Source organism: Sinocyclocheilus grahami, unplaced genomic scaffold (assembly GCF_001515645.1).
Source record: "Sinocyclocheilus grahami isolate Dianchi unplaced genomic scaffold, SAMN03320097.WGS_v1.1 scaffold31.1, whole genome shotgun sequence".
Taxonomy (NCBI): domain Eukaryota; kingdom Metazoa; phylum Chordata; class Actinopteri; order Cypriniformes; family Cyprinidae; genus Sinocyclocheilus; species Sinocyclocheilus grahami.
In genome coordinates this window covers 5,074,842-5,097,663 of record NW_015505210.1, presented here as the reverse complement: position 1 = coordinate 5,097,663, position 22,822 = coordinate 5,074,842, and the positions used below count along the sequence as shown (strand labels likewise).

The window sequence follows — 22,822 nt, the reverse complement described above, 5'->3', positions numbered from 1 at the left end:
AAAAGGAGAAATTCTGAAGCATGCACTGGCCTTTCCATTCCATGCTATTTTAAAGGGGTCATATGATGTTGCTAAAAAATAACATTATTTGGTGTTTGTGGTTTAAGGTTAAAAAAACACATTATTTTCCACATACTGTACATTGTTTCTCCTATATGCCCCGCCTTTCTGAAACGCGTCGATTTCAGGTGTGCTGTGATTGGCCAGCTATCCAGTGCGTTGTGATTGGCCGAATTCCTCAAGCATGTGACGGAAATGTTACGCCCCTTACCATACTGTGATGCCGTGTCCCGGAGCGACGAGACAAAAACATTAAAACCCATTATAAACTAGGCATTTGTTGCATCCAGTGGGGACATAATTACAGATTATAATGACTTATACTGTCTTTTTACGTGTTGCGTTGCATCGTGCCACATAAACATAAAACCATGTCTGCATTTGTGATCGGAGAAATGACAAACAACAAACGCTACTCTACACTGCTCAAAACTTGCGTTTGAATCATCAGTGGCAAATCCTTTAAATATGAAAACGTACTTAGTCTGTGAGTCAGAACAGCCGGCATTGTAGTCTACTCTACCAGGATCAGGAAACAGTCCTCCATAAAATGTGCTGCACACATCTGAATATTTGGGTTGAACTGTTCTGGAACAGTGTTGTAAATACAACTTAACCACTGATTTCTAGTCGTGTCCTCTTTTGGAAGGCCAAACAAAGTAGTTTCGCTTTCACAACGAAACACACAGCATCTTCACAACATGGCGGCGGCGGCGTTGGCAGCAACAATAAAGTTACGCCGCCTTTCTTTGCATGAACATTTGGGCGGCATTATGCAAATCTTCCCACTTCATGACCTAGACATGTGGGGGCATGTTTAAACGAGGTGTTTTAGGAGGGCGTGGACCAGTCTTAACTTTTATAAAGAATATCTTTTTGGGTTTGATACGGTGATACAGAGGACATCCCATGTAGTTTCCAGTTGAATTGTATTGTGGTTGGTTGTGTCCTGCATTTCGTGTAAGGTGGCCTTTTGGTGACCTTTTTCGTGCTTTGTCATCTAGACAAGTCAAGTTTTATCTTAGTAAGGTTCTAGTGTTGCCATTTCTTTTCTTTTTTTTTCTTTTTTTGTGATTTCACCTGCATGCCTATCTTTTTATAACCCTGATCTGATTGCACCTTTAATTGGTTTGATCACAGACAGCTTTCACTGCTCTATAACAGTAGTGTCCAAACCTGTTCCTGGAGGGTCACTGTCCTGCAGAATTTAGCTGGGGCTGGGCGATATGGCCAAAAAATGATCACAGGGAAACTTTTCATATCAGTCAAAATTGATAATTATCAAGTTTCAAATTTTTATTTCTTTCAAGTTTAAAGGCAGATTTTTGCTCCTAATTGAAAGCCGTTAATTATGGTTTTAAACTACACTTTATGGTCAGAATATGCCAAACACTTCATGTTTTTGAATTCTTACACTTTTCCAGTAATTTTTCCATAACAATATAAATATCTTAATATAAAAAATAATTTCTTAGTTTCTGCATGTTCTAATTAGTGAAATTGTTTCAAATCATGAAACTGGTTTGTGTTGCCTGACTTTGACGCGCATCTTCAGCACAGTTTGCAGTGCATTAAATACATTTAATACATGTCTACATTAATAATATAGTAAAATTTGATATGAATATCCCACATTTCTGCCACAATACCATAGTGCATTTAGTGTTACTACAGTAAATCCATGGTAAATGATGGCGATTTAGATTGAAAAGCCTTCTAACTGTATTTTTGCGCACATTGTTTCTAGAGATAAATGGTCCGTGCGCCGTGGTTCAAATGAGTAGCGCTGTTTTGTTCTGCTTTTGTTGTATAAGCATTATATTGAACATTTATTGAACTCGTTATCATTTTGAGAAATTATATTGCGATAATTATCATTATTGCCCAGCCCTTAAACACACCTGAACCAAAGTAATCAAGGTCTTCAGACTCACAAGAAACTTTCAGGCAGCTGTGTTGTAGCTAAACTCTAGAAGAGTACTGGCCCTTCAGGAACAAGATCAGACACCCTTGCTCTATAAAAGAAATGCATTCCTCTGCAGTGAAATTATTTGCAATGTTCAAGTTTTTCCCACATTATACCGAGTGTTTTTTAATAAAATGTGTAATATGCCATTTAGTCTTTTGAGCACTGACTAATTCATTGGTTAATTTAGTTAGAACAGGCACTATTATTGTTTGTTCTTGGTCTGAAGTATGTGACAGGCAGGCCCCTAAAAAGGGTAATGAACCAGAAGATGGTCTTTTGTCTGTCTGCGCACATGCAGAGAACGTGACACCTTTTTTTTATCCTAAATTTCTAAAACAAGGCTTCAATGATCTTTTGTGACCACAAATCATAATTCAGCCTTCAAGATCGACACTGTCAGCTCTCACTGTGAGCCATTCCCTAAATTGCCCACTTCTATGTTATTTTCTGTTTATTGTCCGAAACATGATGGACTGGTTTGTAAGATGCAGTTCGACAAGGTCATCTCACCATGGCAATGACCAATCACGGACAGGCTTCTTTATCGACACATTAAGTTGATTTTCTTCTTTTTGCATAATGCAAACCGTTGTTACATCATTGCTAAGAGACGTTAAGCTCTCTGTACTGCAGTGACAGATGGACACCATGAGAAAAGGGAGGGAGAAAGAGTGAAACGCATTTTCTCTTTCAGAAGAGGTGTGGGACTTCACCCGCAGCGCAGAAGTGGCCGGACTGCGACCGTTTGGAGTTTGCCCAGTCGTATGGACCACAAAATGGGATAAGGACTATCAATACCAGGCGTTATGACAGAAGGAATGGGCTGACCCGTGAGAGTTTTATTCCTGCAATCCAGAGACCGTAAACAATGCAATAAAACCATTAGTGACGCAAGAAGAGGTGAAGATTTGTTGGATATCAGCTTGTGCCAGTGGAGGTTATGATTCTGTTTTGATGATTCATGATTACTCAGTTGATCAGATTTCTCTGGAATAAACCTGTATTGTTATCCAGGTTAACATTGGAAGTTCTCAAAAGAGGAGGAATGGAGACGTGACGATATGGACTCAACAATCAGAAGCTATTCCTGATTAGCAAACTAGTCATTTATTATTCCACAAGTTTGCGTGTGTTTGCATTGGCTTTACATGAGCTTGTTTATCAGGGTGTGTCTTTATAGATGTGTCCAGGTAGGTTCAAATGGCTTTGTGGGGTTTAAAAGCAGGTGTGCGTTAGTCGGCCCTCCCTCATCCTCCCTCAGAATGGGAGATGAGAGCAGCCATCTCATTTGCTGATCAGATCACGGACAGATTATCAGCCTAAATGAGCATTAGAAGAAGTCGAGCTCTGGGGTGTCTGAAAAACATGTTCTGAACATGTAGCACGTGTGAATAAGGCGAAGAACTGGTGGGAAAAGAAGCAAGAAGGCAACTATTGTTGGTGGACTTTATTCCAAACTTTTTGGTTGCTTTTTGGACTTCAGTTTGACAGAATCTCACCATTACACAGGGCAGTGCAGTAGAGCTGATATCACGACTGTAACTTCAACCAGAAGATAGTGTTCTCTGCTTGCACTGACCCTGAAACGGGATCTGCTGGAATGACTTTTAAGGAATACTGCATCTCTTTCTCTGACTGAATGTGTTGTTTGACTTATTTGTGACTCTCTTAGTCAGCGCCACCATGTATGTGCTGTGCACACTGGTGTTGCTGTCTCTCCACAACCTGTTTAAGAGACCCAAGGTCCAGGAACCCTCTGAACCCAAGGCTATTGAGGGTCCCGAGCAGCAAAGACCAGATGTAGCCAAACTGGGACGCAAGAAGAGGAACAAGCACCACTTGCGTGAAGGTTCTGGACCACTAGAGACCTCAAGAGTGTCTAGACAGCATGACTTTGAAAGATGCTTGGATGGACCCAGCAGAGCAAGTAAAAGAAGATCCGTTCACCTGGATAATGTGCATGAGAGGAGGAAGAGAGCACAGGTGAGATTGAAAATGGAGGTGAAGGGAATGAGGGGAGGAATGTAGGAATGTGTGTTTGAGGTTGATCTTCAGGTCTGTTTAGTTGGCTGATACATACAATGCTGATCACTATCAAATTAGGTTTATTTAAGGTTGTTATTGTTTTTAATCGATCCATTCAGGAGCTGTAAGGGTTTCACCACGTTATGTTGATGCTGGAAAACCTCCATTTAATCCAAAATGCAATTATTTATTGATTGATTTCCTCATTATTTATGAGTGTTGTATTATTGATTTAGCGAAACATCAGACGCTTTGCTAGTTGAAGGTTTAGGCTCGGTTTCCTGTTCTTTGGAGTGTGTAAATTTCCGTCACTGCTGAATGTCTAGTAGAGCTATTTTAGTAGGTTGGATATGTTTCAAGACGCTCCGTCGCTCATCCAATTGTTCTCAGCTGTTTTGTGCGATCGGCTGTTTTTAGACTAGTAATTCAGAAAGTGAAAGATTTGTAAATATGTGCGTGTTCTTTTTACAGAGTGTACAGTGCATGGGGATTTTCATGTACCTGGAAAAATGTTTATCATCCTGTCCCATTTCTAATGTTCTCTGCTGTCTGATGGACCATTTTAGCGGATAAAATCCTGAGTGGTTACGTAAGCAGTGGGTTAAGCAGAGAGCTCCCTGTCCTCTTTAATCGTAATTTAATTCATAGGGAATGTGCTCAATCTACCATTGTTCCATTCCACTAATCTTGTTTGCTTTCACTTGTTTGATCAGCAGAAGTCTCTCCTTGCTGGAATTGGTTTGATAGTGCTTATTCCACCAGTAGCATCAATTCTTGGGAAAAAACTTCATTGGTTGTGTTAAACTCTTAAAAATAAAGGTTCCAAAGGGGGGTTTCACTGCAGTGCAATAGAAGAACCATTTTGGGTTCACCAAAGAACCTTTCTGTGAATGATTCTTAAAAGAACCATTTTTTTCCCCTGTGTATCTAATGATTTTCTGTGTGTAATCTAAGAATTTTTTTCCCACTGAAATGGTAAAATGTTCCATGGGTGTAAAATGTTCTTAATAGAAACATAGATGCCAATAAAGTACCTTTTTTATTTTTAAGAGTGCAGGGCTCACAAAATTTCAAAATCCTTGGTAGCCCTTCGGGCAGGTACCCCAATAAAAAAATACCTTTTTTTTTTTTAAATATAGAAAATCAGATAGGAGTTTAAATGTCAATCAAAAATATTTTCAATACACAAATATCAACAAATATGAAGGAAGGAATTTTATTTCACTATTTACAGGGTATCTACAGAATTTTTACAAATAAATTAAGGCCATTTATGACCCATTTTAAGTGCTGCACAAGTAAAATGAACACCGTATGAGTGGGGTTGGACAATTTCTGTGGTAACATACAGTACTGAGCCATAAAATTACATGATTTACCATTCAGATACAGGTTTTCACAAAAACAAAAATCTTATACAACAGCATTTCAGCCTTTAGACCATTTTTATGAAAAGGGATAAATCAAGCATATACATTGTCAATTTAAAACGTATAAATATTACTATACTATAAAAATAACGACACGTTTCTGAGGACAGTCAGTTCCCTTCAGATACATTCAAATAAATCCGTGCCGTGTTTTGACTTGAATCGTGCAGCTCTCATATTTATTCAATTACATCATTGCCTTTTTGAAGTTTAATCCAGTCGTATCACGACTCTTGTCTTTCCGTCCCCAACTGTAATACCTCTTGAAATTATAATTAAGACATTTCTTATACCATTTAACATATTTAAAACTTTTTATGGCCTTAAGTTTGATACAACTCACTTTAGGAGTTTTTAAGGACCCGCGGGAGATCTGCATTTAACATAGCCTGTCGGGCAGAGTGGTGATACATTTTGGTAGCCCGACTGGAAAACACAATAGCCCCGGGACGTCGAGCTAGCGATTTTGCGAGACCTGGAGTGCATGTACAAACTTTCTCTGATGATTGTGATTTATATACCACACATACCATATATAATTTGTAACATTGCCTATATATGAGCGAGTGGTGCAGTGTGACAAAAACTAAACAATCATAAAAAACACTCCATGCAAATATATAAATGCGAACTCTTCTTGCTACTCGAAGTCAGTTCCACATTTCATAAGACATGTTGCAATCTAAACGTTGCCACAAGGGGCGCTTCGATTACCGTGAACTGTTACCTTTATGGAAAGTTGTTTTGCAACAGTAACTGAAGAGAGTTTTGCTCAGCATGTTATCTTGATCTTATTAGTGTGTTTATTAGTGAGTTTAGCTATCAGAAAAACATGTGGTTTAATTTAATGAATATTTGAAAGGAATTATCGCCACTTTTGGTGAAGCACAGCAAGACTGAAATGTTTTAATGTGTTGGCCAAGCAGCGGCATTCACATGCTTTTTGTATGGTATGTTTTTAGCCATTATTAAAGTATATTGTGCTTGCAGTAGGGGTGTGCGATATTGACAAAAAATAATATCTCTATTTTCTGGGATTTTATCGATGACGATAATTAGACGATATTTTGCTTTGTGTGTTATTGTGCTGGTACCTTAAGGACTGCCAAAGACAGCTGACTCATAATGTTTTTAATATTCTTCATATTCTGTGTGGTGGTCAGTTCATACTGATATACAGATTTTTACCTTTACAAAGCCATTTTTTCTAGAAGTGTCCATTATCTTTTCAGTCAAATTTTTACATTTAATCAGGGAATTAGAATAATAAGACATTTGGGCTGTTACCAAGCAAATGAAATCAGCACAGAAGCTGCATCTGAAGTGGCATTTAGATGTATTTACACACGTATTTTGTTTGATGCAAGACATGAATGCATTTAATCTGCAATTACAAATGCATAAATAATGTTTTGATATATTAAACATAAAACGTTGAATACTGATATTTGAAATTATTTAAAACATGATAAAAATCTATAAAAAGAAAAAGCCGAAATTTGAAATTAAAACCGCCAGCAGGTGGCAGCAAATCCCTCTTAATAAGTGAGTCATTGCGATTGAACCGAATCATTTAAACGATTGATTCATTCAAGAACGAAACATCATCATGTTGCTCAGAGACACAAAACAGCGCTGTGGCTGTATTCGGGATGATTTTTGTTGGCGAAATAGAGCAAAAACAAGCAATATGGTGTCTAAAACGTAAGTTTCTTAATTAACTTATTGTTTATTGAATTCAATGTCACATTTGTAATCATGGTATTTTCTGGAGAAAAACGGCACTCTTCTTGTGAAATTGAATAACTATATGAAGTGGTATAAATATATAAATTTTCTGCCATGTCTTGAATTTGTGATCATTCTAAATGCATTTTAATAGACTGAATCGTGCAGTGAAAGAACGCACTCTAAATGCACACGCACTAGTCTAGACTTCACGTAATGTATGCGTGCGCTCTGTAGGGATGTTTTGAATGGTTTTTGCAAAATACTCGATAATGTCAAATCGCACATCGTTAAAACAGCAATTACAATATTATCGCAGACGATATATATCGCACACCCCTAGCTTGCAGTGTGTAGTTAAAGTGTTGAAAGTAAAAAGAGCGTTCTACTTGCCAAACCATGTGTAACTGTCAGATTAGTTGCAGTGAGTTTCAGGGTGTTCACGACCAGCGAATGGCAGTATTGGATTATCATTAACAGGCTTGTGTCAATACATGGAAAAATCCTGAGCTGACACAGATTTGTCATCAAAGCTGGCACTGAACTTTTAGGACCTTAATTAGTAAACTTTTAACGGGCATAATATTTCTACAGAACGCTAACAGCAGTTTTATTATGCTTGGTTTTACAATATATTGGAAAGGGTTTCATAATACTGACTTGACAATAAAATGATTTGTGCTCTGTTGAAGAGCAACAGCTTTCAATCTATAGTGTTTATCAGCCAGTTATTCATGTTCCTAAAGTATGCCACGTTCTCTGTACTAGTTCATGTTTGCGTTTGTAACCCAGTTACCTAGCAGTGCCTGAGAGAGTGTGCTCTCATGGGAGCTGAAGAATGATGTCAGTGTAGTTGCTGAGAGGCCCGTCAATTAATACGCCACACAAATGAGTGAGCAATTTCACCCGCTGTGACCGGCTTTAAAAAAGTCATGACTGTCTGTCTTTTTTTTTTTTTTTGTTTAGTTTAGTTTTTTGGTGGTGTGAGATGCAGCACCACGCTACATTTGCATGCTGAAATATTAATTTCTGTGGCCCAGAGAGGGAGGAGGGAATTGTGGGATAGGTGGGGAAGGAGGGCAGAAGCGTGGGGGGCCGTGATGTGGCTCAGATTCCACCGTTACCAAGGAACAGCGACAAGAAGAACGGTGTTCGTGTCAAACCGACTGTGTGTGTGTGTGTGAAGAGAGGAGCTGCATGCAGACAAGGGTGTGTGTGTGTGTGTGTGTGTGTGTGACACACAGAGAGCGCGAGAGGGATGGTTTAGCTGGTGGCAGAGCGGCACAGAAATCGGCGGTGGTGTGTGTACACGAGTGTGTATGTGCTCGTGCTCCAAATACACGCTGTGAAATAATGAAGGCATGAGGCAGACTGCAGACTGCAGGGACAGAGGTGAGTTCAGAGAGGATGCTGCAACCTTTTACTTAAACCACGTGTACTGTTTTTCTGTCCATATTTTACCAGTTTGGTTTAAGATTCAGATTTTGTTCAGGTCTAAAATGTAACACATTATTCTCTTTCATGAGGCATGACATGCATGCACAGGTCTAGTGATGCCGGACGTTGCATGCAGCGTTTAATGCCACGGTGTCCAGCGGAGACAGATGTTTGTGCCGGAGCGCTATGGAGGGATTTACAGGAGCGGAGGGAGGGAAGGAGAGGGCGATTTTACTCTTTTATGATGGGGGGATGGGGAAGCTGTAATAACTGGATTCAGATGAATGTTTCATGGGCCTGTTTATAGCAGAGAAGTTGCATGTGCTTGCGTCCCTGACTTCCTTGTGTTTGTACAGTGATTTAGACAAAGCAGTGCAGAAACAGACAGACAGATGGAGAGAGACACTCAGGGGGTGACTGCAGATGAATGAACGATACAGGGAAATCAGACAGACAGCGACAGACTGTTGGGCCACAGGATTCGTGAAACTGCTCACTGGTGGCAGACTGCGTGTGTGTGTGTGTGTGTGTGTGTGTGTGTGTGTGTGTGTGTGTGTGTGTGTGCGTGTGTGTGTGTGTGTGTGTGTGTATGCATCCATGCATCGACTGATACAGTATGAATGATTGATGCTGTAGGCTGGAGTAAAGAAATGGTCAGCAGTAACTAACAGGATACTTTAGTAACATTTTTGTTGTATATTCCAGTGATGAATTCAATTGATTTAATTCGAAAACCACATACACTCATTTGCATTGCTCTCAACATGAAGGAATACTATATACTTTTTGTAGAAAGCTCATTTTAAGTCTGTAATGCTACTAAGTTTTTTTTTTGCATTTTAAAAACATGTAGGCTAAATTTACTGGTAATTTTCTGCCTGGACATTGTCCATTAATGTTATTGACATTTCAATTAACCCTAAAACACAATGCAATGAAGTGCAAAATTCAAAATACAGAAAACACCTGAAAAATCAATATGGAAAACTCTTACATATTAATACAGTACATTGTGATACATAATACAGTACATTTATACAGATTTTATTTTATTTTATTTTATTTTTTTTACAGCGTATGAATCCAAGTCTGTTTGTATCTATTAAGTGTATTTTCTGAATTGGAAACATTCCAGGTATTTTTTTGTATTATACAATTGTACCTTAGTATATACACACCAACTTAAAAAGCAACAACACAGTTCTCAGATTTTAATTGCAATTTAGTAATTAAGGCCTTTTATTAATTTCCAAAAACTGATTATGAACCATTTTAGAAGTTTTGCAGTGCATATAAAATATGAATATAACAATATTTGTGCTGTTCTGTTGCAGTTGACTTTCACGTTTGGAGTCTGGAAGACCCAAGTGCAATATCTGAAAAAAGCTAGATTATACGTTAGCCTATTATCTTATTTAATTTTGTTCATCAGAACTAATCGAAAACAAAAATAGTTTTTTTTTTTGTCGGTGGATGTGGGTAGCAGAACTAAAATAGAAGATGAGACACGGGGGACAAAGAGAGAGGCAGAAGTAGGCTAATGAGATTCACACACTCCTCTGTGTGTAAGTATACTGCTGAAGATGAAAACCATATCAGTGTGATGGAAAAAGCTGGCTCTCCCTCAACTAAACAGCCGTTTTCAACAGCGTTTCATGAAATGCCCGTCAATGGGACTGGATGAAATGAGTGTCTGTGGTGTGCGGTTTCATGAGGAGACAGAAGCTGATCAGATGTTTCATTAGAGCAGTCTGTTGTGTGAGATCCTCCCAAGAGACCACGTGAGCTCTGCTGAAACATCAGAAGGACCCGAGTGTTGTTTTACCGACGACAGAGCGTAAATGGACCTTAGGGGAAGTGAGCGAGGGAGAGAGAATGGCTCCGGGGTAATTCAGATGCCGTAATGTTTTCTTGTTTACTGGAAAGTATGTTGGATTATTAGAGGTTATATTTGTTTATACAGGTCAGATCTGTCTGCACATCCTCATGAAAACTAAATCCAGTAATTGGTAAAGACTAAAGAGTGACTCGCATCAAAATTAAGATGTTCACTGCTCCCTCTGGTGGTCAGTTGATGAAAGCACCATGATTAAAGGGAGAAATGTTTCTTTATTCCAGAAAGCACCTTTGAGAGACGTGTGCTTTCTGTCCCTAATTGCATAGCTTAGCTTTTAGGTTTCTTCTCAGGTGGAATAAGGACTATCTTTGAGTCGACGGGGAGCCGAAAGCTCACTTTGTCTATATAGGTACTTGGGTTTGAAAAAATAATAAGTCACTTCTTCTCAAGTTCACACTTGTTTCTTTATTAGAAGATGAACTACATCATCATCATGTGACACTGAATGTGTTATATTCAGTGTCACATTATGTTTTATATATATATAATTATATATATATATATGACACTAATAATGATGCTGAAAATTCAGCTTTGCATCACAAAAAATATATTTCATTGTATAATATTTTCAAACAGAAAACGGTTATTTAAAATGGATTTTACTGTGTTTTTGATCAAATAAATGCAGCCTTGGTGACCATTAGAGACTTTTTTTATTTTAAAAAACATTAATAAATCTTACAGACTGGCCACTGTTTGAATAAAACTGCTTGAAGTACAGATGTTTTCTAACTTATCAGGGGAAAGTGAAGGTGCCAGGTGTGGGGACTGGATTGATCAGTCCAAAAATGTCTGTCCTCCCATCACGTGAAAAGAGGTCATCTGCTGACAGCTTAAAGGATTATGGGTAAAATGAACTTCAAGCTGCCCTGTCTCTGTAGAGAGAGGTGGAGGCACAGGACGACTTCACAGACGTGATAGTAAACACATGTTTTTCTTTATTTCTTACAATGTGATCAACATGAACATTTTGAAGATGTAAAGCGGTTAAGAGCAGTTTATTTGGTGGTTCTGAGCGGAGAAGATAAAGATGTTGGGTTGGATGGGTTCACTCATTAACAAGAGCTGGCTGGACCGGGATCGCCCTGTGCTTCATCAGGACTGCAGGAAAGCCGGACTGATGGTACAGCAGGACTGTGTGTGTGTGTGTGTGTGTGTTGAAATCAGACCAGCGTGAATAAAGGCTATGTAGTCTTAGAGGGGTTTCTGTGCTCTAGGAGGATTAGATATGCAGCGTGACTAGTATTTGTTGTTGGGTCAAGACTGATTGCTTGTGCTGCTATGCAATGTTCACTCAATTTCAGCCTCTGACTTTCTTTTTGGGCTCAGACTTGCGTTAAATCAGCCAATGGCCCTTTTGTACTGTGACAGAGTGGTTTTCTGTGCACTGTTAAGAGCAGTTTATTTGGTGGTTCTGAGCGGAGAAGATAAAGATGTTGGGTTGGATGGGTTCACTCATTAACAAGAGCTGGCTGGACCGGGATCGCCCTGTGCTTCATCAGGACTGCAGGAAAGCCGGACTGATGGTACAGCAGGACTGTGTGTGTGTGTGTGTGTGTGTTGAAATCAGACCAGCGTGAATAGAGGCTATGTAGTCTTAGAGGGGTTTCTGTGCTCTAGGAGGATTAGATATGCAGCGTGACTAGTATTTGTTGTTGGGTCAAGACTGATTGCTTGTGCTGCTATGCAATGTTCACTCAATTTCAGCCTCTGACTTTCTTTTTGGGCTCAGACTTGCGTTAAATCAGCCAATGGCCCTTTTGTACTGTGACAGAGTGGTTTTCTGTGCACTACATAAGGGCTCAGACTAAATATTCAGAGAGATTCAGTTATCTTGTTAAAAGCCTTTGTTTTTCATGCTGCTGTGCTGAAGTGGCTAATATCTATACGTTTCATCATACATTTTTGACGTTTTTAATTTCATGGCAATTAAGCACACCCACATACTTTTCAATATGTGGTATGTTTTATTTATTCTATTGCTGCTGCCTTTATTTGATCAAAACAGTCATTTTGTGAAAGCAATGTAAAACATAATAGAAAAACAGTATTATTGTGAAATATTAAAATGTAAAATAACTTGTCTATTTCATATGTTTTAATATAATTTATTCTTGTGATTAAAAAGCTGAATTTTTACATCATTACTCCAGTCATGATCCTTCAAAATCATTCTAATATGTTGATTTGGTGATTTCTTATTATCAATGCTGAAAACAGCTTTTTTCTTTTTCTTTCTTTCTCTCTTTCTTTCTCACTTTCTCTTTCTTTCTTTCTTTCTTTCTTTCTTTCTTTCTTTCTTTCTTGATGTTTTATTTTTCAGGTTTCTTTTAATAGAAAGTTCAAAAGAACAGCATTTATTGTACTGCCTTTAAAGGGGTCATATGATGCGATTTAATTTTTTCCTTTCTCTTTGGAGTGTTACAAGCTCTTGGTGCATAAAGAAGATCTGTAAAGTTGCAAAGACTAAAGTCTCAAATCCAAAGAGATATTCTTTATAAAAGTTAAGAGTCAGCCACGCCTACCTAAAATGGCTCGTTCGAACACGCCCCCACATATCTACCTCACTATGTGGGAAGATTTGCATAACGCCGCCCAAATGTTCACGCAAAGAAAGAAGGCGTAACTTTTATTCTCGCTGTAGTATTGTTGCCGCTGCTGCCATGTCGTGAAGACGCTGTGTGCTTCGTTGTGAAAGCGAAACTACTTTGTTTGGTCTTCCAAAAGAGGACGATATCCACTTTGTCATTCCTGGAGCTGATCCGTGCTGATCGCTGGGGGAATACTTAGTGCTGTGGATCGCCGGATCGGCTTTCACCGTTTTCACCGCTCCTTCGCCGGGACCGCCGTTCTCAACCCCGCCGCCTCAGCTCACTCTTGCCCGGCTTCAGCTCACGCTAAGCCGGGGCTTTCGCTCACGCTAGGCCGCTGTGTTTTTAGTTGTGAAAGCGAAACTACTTTGTTTGGTCTTCCAAAAGAAGACGATATCCGCTTCGTCATGCCTAGAGCTGATCTGTGCTGGTCGCTGAGGGAATACATCAACAAGGACTGTTTACTGATCCTGGGAGAGTACACGTCACGTTACGAGTAACGTTCGCTTTTGTAGGCTCCCCACCCATTTCTATTTTTGGGATGAAATATGACCGCTACATGTTTCTGTTCTTTTCATTCAAATGCGTTTGCATGTTTATGCAAATACTAGCAAATGTAACCCTGACAGTGGCTCTCTAAATCTGTTATTGTTTGCTGGATGAAATACTGTAGATTATGAGACACTAGTAAATACTGCCATCCTCTTGGTTTTTTTGCTATGTCTTTGTAAGCAGATGTTTTATAAGCAGGTCTGGTCTGTTTGTAGAAGACACTGTTAATCAGTTAGTTATTCGGTGTCCAGGTTCTTGTGTTGTCTGTTGTTGTTAAGGAGCGTAATCCTCGTCTGTCAGTGCGACCTGTGGCCCATCACTCTAATCTCATTTGTGGTTACACCGATTGTTCATGGCCCTGAAGTTTGGTGATTGGAAATATATATATATATATATATATATATATATATATATATATATATATATATATATATATATATATATATATAATTATTTTCTTAATCATTCAGCCCTAATCCCATATATATATATATATTAATATTAGGGTATTATTATTATATGATAATATAAGGGTTAATACAAGGTTAATGATTAATTTTATTCTGTAAAATCTCCATGAAAATATGCAGCTTTTTCAGGTCTCAAATGTTCATTAGTTGGGTGTTTATTGGATGTGCTCTGTGTTTACAGCCGGTCCAGCGGTGTGGTCTACTCGGCCCTGCGGTCATGTACGGCACACGAAAGACCTGGGACGTTGGCCACACCCCCTGCCTGCAGGAGCTCTGGAACAAAGACCTCTCATTGGATGGTAAGCACTGTCACATGGGTGGACTACAAAACTGGTGTGGCAACATTCTTCTGAGGATAGTTTGAATGTTTGAGTGCATGTAGGAGGTTGGAGATACACAGAGTAGGTGTGTGTTTGTGTGTGAGAGAAGCTCAGTCATCGAGGAGAGAGCAAGGGATGTGTTCTTACCCACTGACAAGGAGCAACGCAGTCAGACGTTTTCGGACCAAACGGAGAACACTATGCGTTCTATCCAGGTAAAGAAGGGTAAATCTCCTTAGAGACGAGAGCAGGGCTTGAACACGAGGACTATTGGTTGTGCCAGGGAAAATATGTACGTGTGCTTAATGCTCTCTGTGCTGCACAGGACAATATAACAACAGGCACAGCGATTGTGTGAGAAACAAAGGACAAAAAGGACTAAAACGGGAAGCAAACAAAGAGGAATATCAGGGAAATGTCTAGCGGCTGGTTTTTGCAGTGATGCAGTGACAGGTTTGCATTCAGCCTGATGCTCTTCTACGAAAGCGGCTCTACTGCTGTGTCATCGTAAACCGCACTGGCGAGAGGCTGCACGTCTCATCCATGAGTGTGACAGAGAGCTGTTTGACGAACAAAACGGTAATTGTTGTTTTTTTGATAAGGTTCAGGGCTGCATTGAAATCCAGGTTAATGCATCACTCGCAGCTGGCTGTTATCTTATCATTAGTCAATGGTTTCTATTATGCCTTTACCAGATTGATGCGTTCTCTGCATAGTCCGCTATTAAGGATTACTTTACCCAAAACTTAATGTTCTGACGTTATTTATGCAACCTTCATGTTGTTCCAAACCTGAAGGAATTTATTTCTGCCAAGTAACACAAACAGAGAAATTAACTGTTTTTATGCAGTAACATTGAATAAGGAGCTGTGAAGATTCAAAAAGGACACAAAAGCTTCAGAAAAATATAAAAATTGTCTTCAACACCAAGGGGTGACTGCCTGCATGAGTGGATTTTTTTTATTTTATTTTTTACTAAAAGGTTCAAAAATGTAATATGATCATGTTAATAATTAAATTCTGGGGGGGGGGGGAAATTGAGTTTGTCTAGCATTCATGTAAATATTACGCATTTCTATAACTCCCTCTTTGGACCAATCAGTGAGAGCAGCAGTGCACCTGAGCAGAACGAAAGAGTGTCCAGACAGGTGTTAAATGTTTTAAAAAATAAAAATGGCAAAAAATTGATGAAATGGTCAAATAAGTCCATCTAGTGCATGTGAGGGGGAAAAGGTAGAAAAACACCTCAAAAATAATCTTTTTGTGAATATCCACTAGGCTTGCCGCGATAGACTGTGTTGACGGTGATACCGGTGTTAAGCCGCAACACCGGTTACGTCACTTTCCCACCACGGCACCAACCCCCACCGTCGTTTTGATTTTTTTATAGTAATAAAAATCATTTAGTTCAGTAAAAGAACAGACACTACAATTAAACTGAACGACAGTCGCATCACAGATCAGATTGAATTTCTCCAGTGAGGAGAGTGAGTCGAGCTGACTGACAAGAAGAGTGAGGTGAGACAGACAAGACGATCGCGGATGATTTAGTTTCGAAACGAGATACAAAAGTGCCTGTTTGGCAATATTTTGGATTTTGAAAAGCCTGTTGACTTTTGCCGTTTATCTAAGGTGATTTTGGAAGTTTTTTTTAAACATTCGTTTCTTATTTAATTGTTCCACAGTGTTTGCTGATTTTTACTTTATTTAAGCTTTGTATAATTTATTGATTTTATTTGACATCAAGGTGTATGCCGTGCCTCCAAGCATTCTTACTCGTTTTGATAATAAACTTTCATTCTTATTTATTTGGTTATATTATACATGTTTACTTATTTCCAGTTTTGTATACCTATTTAAACTTTATGCAAGTTATTTTATATTAGGCATAGCCTGCCCTATAGCATGGTGTATTTTTATTAGTTTTGGTAATAAAAGTTCTGTGTTTTATATATAGGCTAAAGTGAGTTTGATGTTGTATTTTGTTGTTGCATTCAAGCAATTGCCGCTAATTCAAAAGTGAAAGTAAAATGCGCAAGGTGCTTTTAAGCTATTTAAAAGTGAAGGAAAGCGAGGAAAAGGGGGAACACCCCGCCCCCACGGTGATACCGGTATTACCGGTGTTGTCACACCTCAATTAACCGGTGGGAAAATGTCCTCACCATCACAACCCTAATATCCACTTTCTGCATTCTTATGTGTTTCGAAGCTGCTTTAGATGATTCAGTGAGAAACACAAATCGATCCAGAAAAATTAAGATATTTCAAATCTTCTGAAATTGTGCAGTGGTTTCATGTGAGAAACAGACTGAAATTGAAGCCATTATTAACTGAAGATCTTGACATTGGCTCTAGATTTGTTCATGAGAAGTAGCCATGTCCAACAAGTGAACAAATAATTAGAGCCAGTCGGTTTCCCTCGCAAAGCCATTGTGTGACTTGCAAGTCATCCAGGCTAGGACTGTGCAATCAATGGCATGCGATTGTCAAGCGCATCTCGTCAGTAAAGCCGGTTCCGTGATTAGTAGTAAATCTGCATCACCTGCTTTCAGATGGAGCACCATTTACTACACAGAGCCATAGTTCACTGACAATTAGGCAATATCGTGTTCATTATCGCAGGCGATTCAATCTGTGAACGTAATATTGCCTAATTGTCAGTGAACTACGGCTCTGTGTAGTAAATGGCGCTCCATCTGAAAGCAGGTGATGCAGATTTACTACTAATCACGGAACCGGCTTTACTGACGAGATGCGCTTGACAATCGCATGCGATTAATTGCACAGCCCTAATCCGGGCCAGTATTATTTGTATACCATTACAGTATTTATTAATATTTTGAATTAGCTTTTATTTTTAGTTTAGTAACATTTTAGTAATTTTGTGCTTTTGTCATTTTTACTGTTTTTTTTATGTTACTATTTGTTTCATTTGTATTGTTTTACTTCAGTTTTTTTTTTTTTAGTGCTTTAACTTTTTTGTTTAGTTCAAGTCCATTTTTATTTAATTATTTAATAATAATATTAATAATTGACCATATTTTTTTAAATATTTTTTTTATAGTTTCAGCAAGTTCCCTGGATATCCTGATGAGTGATGGTGAGGAGGAGAGCTCCTTCCTCTCGTTGCCCAACTCTGTCCTTCAGCGCCACTGTTTGACCTCTGACCTCTCTGAAACGGCCACCTCAGAACAGCAGCAGCTGCTCATACAGGTATGACCCTATAATACTATTCTAGTATTAACCTGGGCAATTAATATTACAAGTTGTCCTCACTAAGGCAAGCATCACTGTTATAACTGCTTATAACTGGGTTTAGGGATTTACTGCAACGCATTATTTTCAGTTTCTGTGTAGTAGAATATTTACACTACCATTCAAAAGTTTGGAGTAAGATATAATTTTTTTTTTTAATTATACTTTTATTTAGCAAGTATGCATTAATATGATCAAAAGTGGAAGTAAAGACATTTATAATGTTATAAAAAAAATTCTTCCAAATAAATGCCTTTTTTTATTATTTTTTTTTTATTACTGAATCCTGAAAAATGCATCCACACTGAAGACTGAAAATTCAGCTTTGCCATCACAGGAATAAGTTATTTTTTAAATATATTAAAACAGAAAACCGTTATTTAGGTATAAAAATATTTCACAATATTACTATTTGTACTCTATTTATGATCAAATAGGCCTCAATGCAGCCTTGGTGAGCATGAGACTCCTTTCAGAAACAGTAAAACATCCTACCAATCCAAACTTTCAAATGATACTATGTACATATACATTAAACTCAACCGTCAGTGTTTCTGTGAGATAGTGTTGTGACTGAATCCGTCTTCACCAGATCACTACATTCAAGAGCTGGTTACTGTGTGACTGGTCTGTTCTGTAGCTGTGTGATCGTTGCGTAATGGGTTTCAAAGGGTTAATAAGTCACAGCTAACAGGCAGCGCTGCCTCTTTGTTCTGTTTAAACAATGTTATCAGCTTTAGGGTTTCTCAGAGGAGCTGGTTGCTCAGGCTCTCTGTAACTGACCTCGGGGTCCATGTGTTTCAGTGTAAGATGCCCTCAGAGCAACATCTGCAGGCAAATCACATTTCCGTTGGTTTATGAGATGGGCTGCTATTTGCTCATCCAACAATCTTGTTTATTAGTCTGTATCAAATCTAAAAACACCTTCTATTTTTATGCTTAAGTTTAAAATAATAGAGAATTGAATGTTCGCTCAAGTGGACCACTGATTGGCAATTAAAGCTAAACGTTGTTTACAGGTTCTGAAGATAATTTGAGTGGTGTTTGACCACAATGACGCTATGTTTGGGAGTTGGTGCCAGTGTGTTGCTGTGTGGTTGTTTATTGGTTGCTTGGAAGTAAAATAAGTTCCCAAGTCTTTGCTCTCTTGGGTTGCGTTGCACCTTCCGTTCGTAAGTTTTTTTCTTAAACTGGAATATGAAGTCCACACTGGAAACTTAGTGTGTACTAGCTAGGTTCTAACTAATTCTGGACTTTATTCGGTTGCATTTCGAGTTGTTCTTAAGGCAGAATGTAGCTGGGTCGTAAACTCTGTAAAGTAATGCATAGTTGCATATGACATGTACCCTTAATAATCCAATAGCAGCTTTCAAATATGTGAGCAAAAATTGTATTAATGCTGTGAATTTCAATCTAAATTGTATGTTTCCATTGAGATACTATGAAATATTCCATAGATAACTGTTAAATTTAAAAAATGTTAACTTTTTTTTTTATGCAAGTAAAATTCTGAAACTGAATTTGACATTAATAAGGATCAATAAATAAATACTAATACAAAAAAGTACGATTTTCATTTTTTGTTTTTGTTTTAAGGACAAGGATGCACACACAGGGTCACTGCTTAGATTGGGTTCACATCGAAGAGTCACTAACAAAGTAATTTATTAAGAAGTGTAAACATTATCATATACTGTATGTGTGAAAAATTTAAGTTTGTCAAGTGAAACATGAGTTTGTTTTATTCCAACCATTACTCCTGGTCGGAGGCTTGTGTAAATGCATTAGTTGTAACATAGTGCTCCTTTATGTCAAAACTAGGCTAAGTTGCGCAGAGCTGGTGAAACCAGCCCCTGGTCCCTAGATATGACTGGAGTTACATAACATGATCCACTGTTAGTGAAGCATTTGGAGAGCAGTCCTTCTCTCTTTGATCTCCAAGGGTGGATAAACATATCTAAAACAGACAATCTGGAGTGAGATTTGAGTGCACTGGAGTTTTCAGTCTTTTCAACATACCATGAGCACAGGAGAGATCCGATTGGCTGGAGATCACACGTGTGGTGTGTCCTCATCTCTGCTTTTCAATGCATTGATGACTCTTCTCAATACAAACAATAGTTTAGACATGGGCTAGCCTTGTTTATGTGCTTCTCTAGATCTATCCGTGTTGACTAGGCAGTGTTACCTGTGAAGGTGCAATGATTTCCAGTCTAATGAATCACTGAAATACAGGATTTTAACTAAGACATCAAATTTTCAAATATAACTTAATCTCAATGAGTTGGTATGTGCACATTTTTCCTGATATTCGAGGTTGAGTTATTTTGTTTGATTTGCTGTTTCAGAATTTGTCCATATTTGAGACACCACTGATCTTTTTGTTTTCATGCTTTTCTACTCTCCTTTTTCCCTCTCGTTCTTCATTTGTGTGTCTCTGTGCTGCCTTCTCACCATTTCACCTGTACAGAAGGTTACTTTGTCCTGTTCCTGGACGTCTGCCTACGTAATTCCCTCTGATTCTTTCTTTGTGCTTAGCTGTGAGCTACTTTGCGTCGTTCTGACGTCAGCTTTACAAAGCACACTGTACTGCAGTATAGTCTCTTATGTTCAAAGATCTACCCTGTTTGCTTAAATGTCTCTATTAGAGGTTTTGTAGTCATCTTGGTATCCAAGGTAGTTTGTGCCAGTAGGAATAGTCACTTGCCCATCAAGCTTTCTTGTGAAGTTAAAGGAATAGTTTAATTTTGTCTTCATTTACTCTCATTCCAAACTTGTATGATTTTCTTTTATTCTGTTGATCACACATTTTTGTAGATGTCCTGGCTGTTCTTTCTGTTACTGCAAAATCATAAAGTGACACTTTTCAAATTTGTTTTTGTTTTTTTTATATATTTTATTTTGCATGAACACTTCTAAAGAAAAAAAGAAAAATCTACCTATGTGTGACCTAGCCCTTTCTACAGTTTTTCCCTCATAGTTCAGGTTGTGTAAGGTTCTTTAGCACGGCTGGCATTCATGGTTCCTTGTGTATTTGTGCAGACACTGCAAGAGAGAGTTTGTGAGTTCCAGGCACGTTTGCGCAGCGAAGACGCCGCAAAAAGACACCTGCTACAGCGACTGCAGACACACGACCACCAGCTCAACCAAGACAACCACCAGAACGAGGAACAGTTGTCCATTAATCAAGAACCTCAAGAGCAGCTCAGACTGCAGGACGGCCAGCTCATCCAAGCTGTGTCACCTACAGGTGAGAGAGAGAGAGAGTCCTGATATGAGATTCGAGAACCACGATCATATTTTGCGCATGTTTTGCGCAGCTTGTCGGTGAACAACGGCTCTGTGTAGTTTAATGCTGCTCCATGTGAAAGGCCGCAGGTGATGGAGATTTACCGCTGATTACAGAATGGCTTTACTGACAAGATGCGTGTTAAATATCGCATGCAATTTATCGTGCAGCCCTTATATATATATATATTTATTATTTTATTTTATTTTTTTATCATTATTATTATTATTGGTTACACTTTATATTACGGTGTCCTTGTTACATGCACCAATCGATCGGCCAGGGATCGTAATCGGCCGATTTTCCTCATGATCGGCCCGGATCGGTCGGTCAGTCTCACTTTTTTCCGATTTCGAGCCGATCCGTTTGGTTACCAGCGGCACAGGCAATAACATCAGCCGCGCATTCTCACTCTCATCTCTCCGATGACCCCTTCTCTCACACACGTCTCATTCGCTCCGGTTAAATAGTGCTTGTATTGCGCATTATAGTCATTCCCGCAGGTTTCGCGCTTATACCAAACGTGCGTTGCACCACTGATCTATATTAGTGGAGCGCATAAGCTGCGCTCAGTCTCAAACAGCTTGTGAGCCACAAATACCAAAATGGTTGGCTAACTGGGCTAAAACGTTCAAATACATACAAAATTGTCAAAATACCCGTCTTGGCGACTAGCCAGTTAAACAGTCAGTTTTGGAACGTTAAATAGTTGAGAAAGAGAGCACATGTTGTGTAACAGTATATTGGGTCCGTGGATAAACTCTTAAAGGGACCGCGGTCCAATATTCCTGCTGCTGTCTGTTATGTTAATCAAAGAACAAAAGACAAAGAAAATCATTTTCTGCTCTTGACTGAATACGTTTTATAACTTTAATGGTAAGCATTAATCTGTATTTAATTTTTACAATGAAGACTACAGAAATTAAAGTAATCAAATGTAAAATAACACTGGATGTGTTATTCTACATTGATTAATTTCTGTAGTATTTCTTACCTGAATAAAAACTTACTTAACCTGAAAAACTTAGTTTCATAGCTCTCTTTATTCTATTGCATTTATTTGTGCTGTTGTTTGCCATTTTTTTATTTGTTCTTATTTTGTTACTGACTTTTTACTTGTGTTTTTTATGAAAATAAAACTTTGCGTTGAAGAAAAGTAGATTTTTGTTTGTGTATGCTGTCAATTATAGTTCTTTGAAAGAAATCGGAATCGGCAAAAATCGGTATCGGCAGATCACACTATCAAAAAATCGAAATCGGCCAAGAAAATTGCAATCGGTGCATCTCTGTGTGTAATTATATCTTCAAGTACAGAGTAATATTAATTAACTACATGTACTTACTATATGGTTAGGGTTAGGATTAGAGTTTGGCTTAGGGTTACTTGCATGTAATTCTGCATAATTGTTGTTATTATAATAAGTACATGTGCAACAAGGACACCTTAAAATAGTGTTACATTATTATTATTAACTATTATATTTCTGATATTTTAAATTCTTGTCTTGTGAGAAAATTAGAAAAAAGCTGCTTGTATGGTGGAATAAAAGTCATATGGGTTTAAAATTAAATGAGTAGGTTGAGTAAATGTTTTTTTTTATTTCCTTTTTTTTTTTTTTAAATAAAAAGCAAGTTGGACTTGCTTTTCCCATTGTAGAAACGTTACATAATTACAAACATTATTAATACAAATATTTTATTTTAATTATAAAATGTATTTCTTTACAGTTTGTTTATTTTTTCTATATTTCATTAATAATATAAAATATATTTATTACTTATCTTGTGACCTAAAA

At 38.2% G+C, this 22,822-nt stretch overlaps 1 protein-coding gene across 14 annotated transcripts in view; it reads left to right on the top strand.

Annotated features, from left to right (window-relative positions):
- The window catches only part of kifc3 (kinesin family member C3), a 67,395-nt gene that overhangs the window by 25,257 nt on the left and 19,316 nt on the right, over nucleotides 1-22,822 (top strand). For 5 of the 14 annotated variants that reach the window (XM_016261952.1, XM_016261947.1, XM_016261927.1 and 2 more), the window contains 4 exons: nucleotides 14,344-14,461; nucleotides 17,547-17,695; nucleotides 20,208-20,243; nucleotides 20,780-20,987. In XM_016261952.1, coding sequence (XP_016117438.1) covers nucleotides 14,344-14,461; nucleotides 17,547-17,695; nucleotides 20,208-20,243; nucleotides 20,780-20,987 — 511 coding nt within the window. Of the gene's footprint in view, nucleotides 1-2,750; nucleotides 4,013-7,642; nucleotides 7,649-8,387; nucleotides 8,605-11,440; nucleotides 11,673-11,957; nucleotides 12,076-14,343; nucleotides 14,462-14,524; nucleotides 15,062-17,546; nucleotides 17,696-20,207; nucleotides 20,244-20,741; nucleotides 20,988-22,822 lie in introns of those variants that run through there. The other 9 variants (XM_016261978.1, XM_016261959.1, XM_016262000.1 and 6 more) reach the window with 9 other exon arrangements.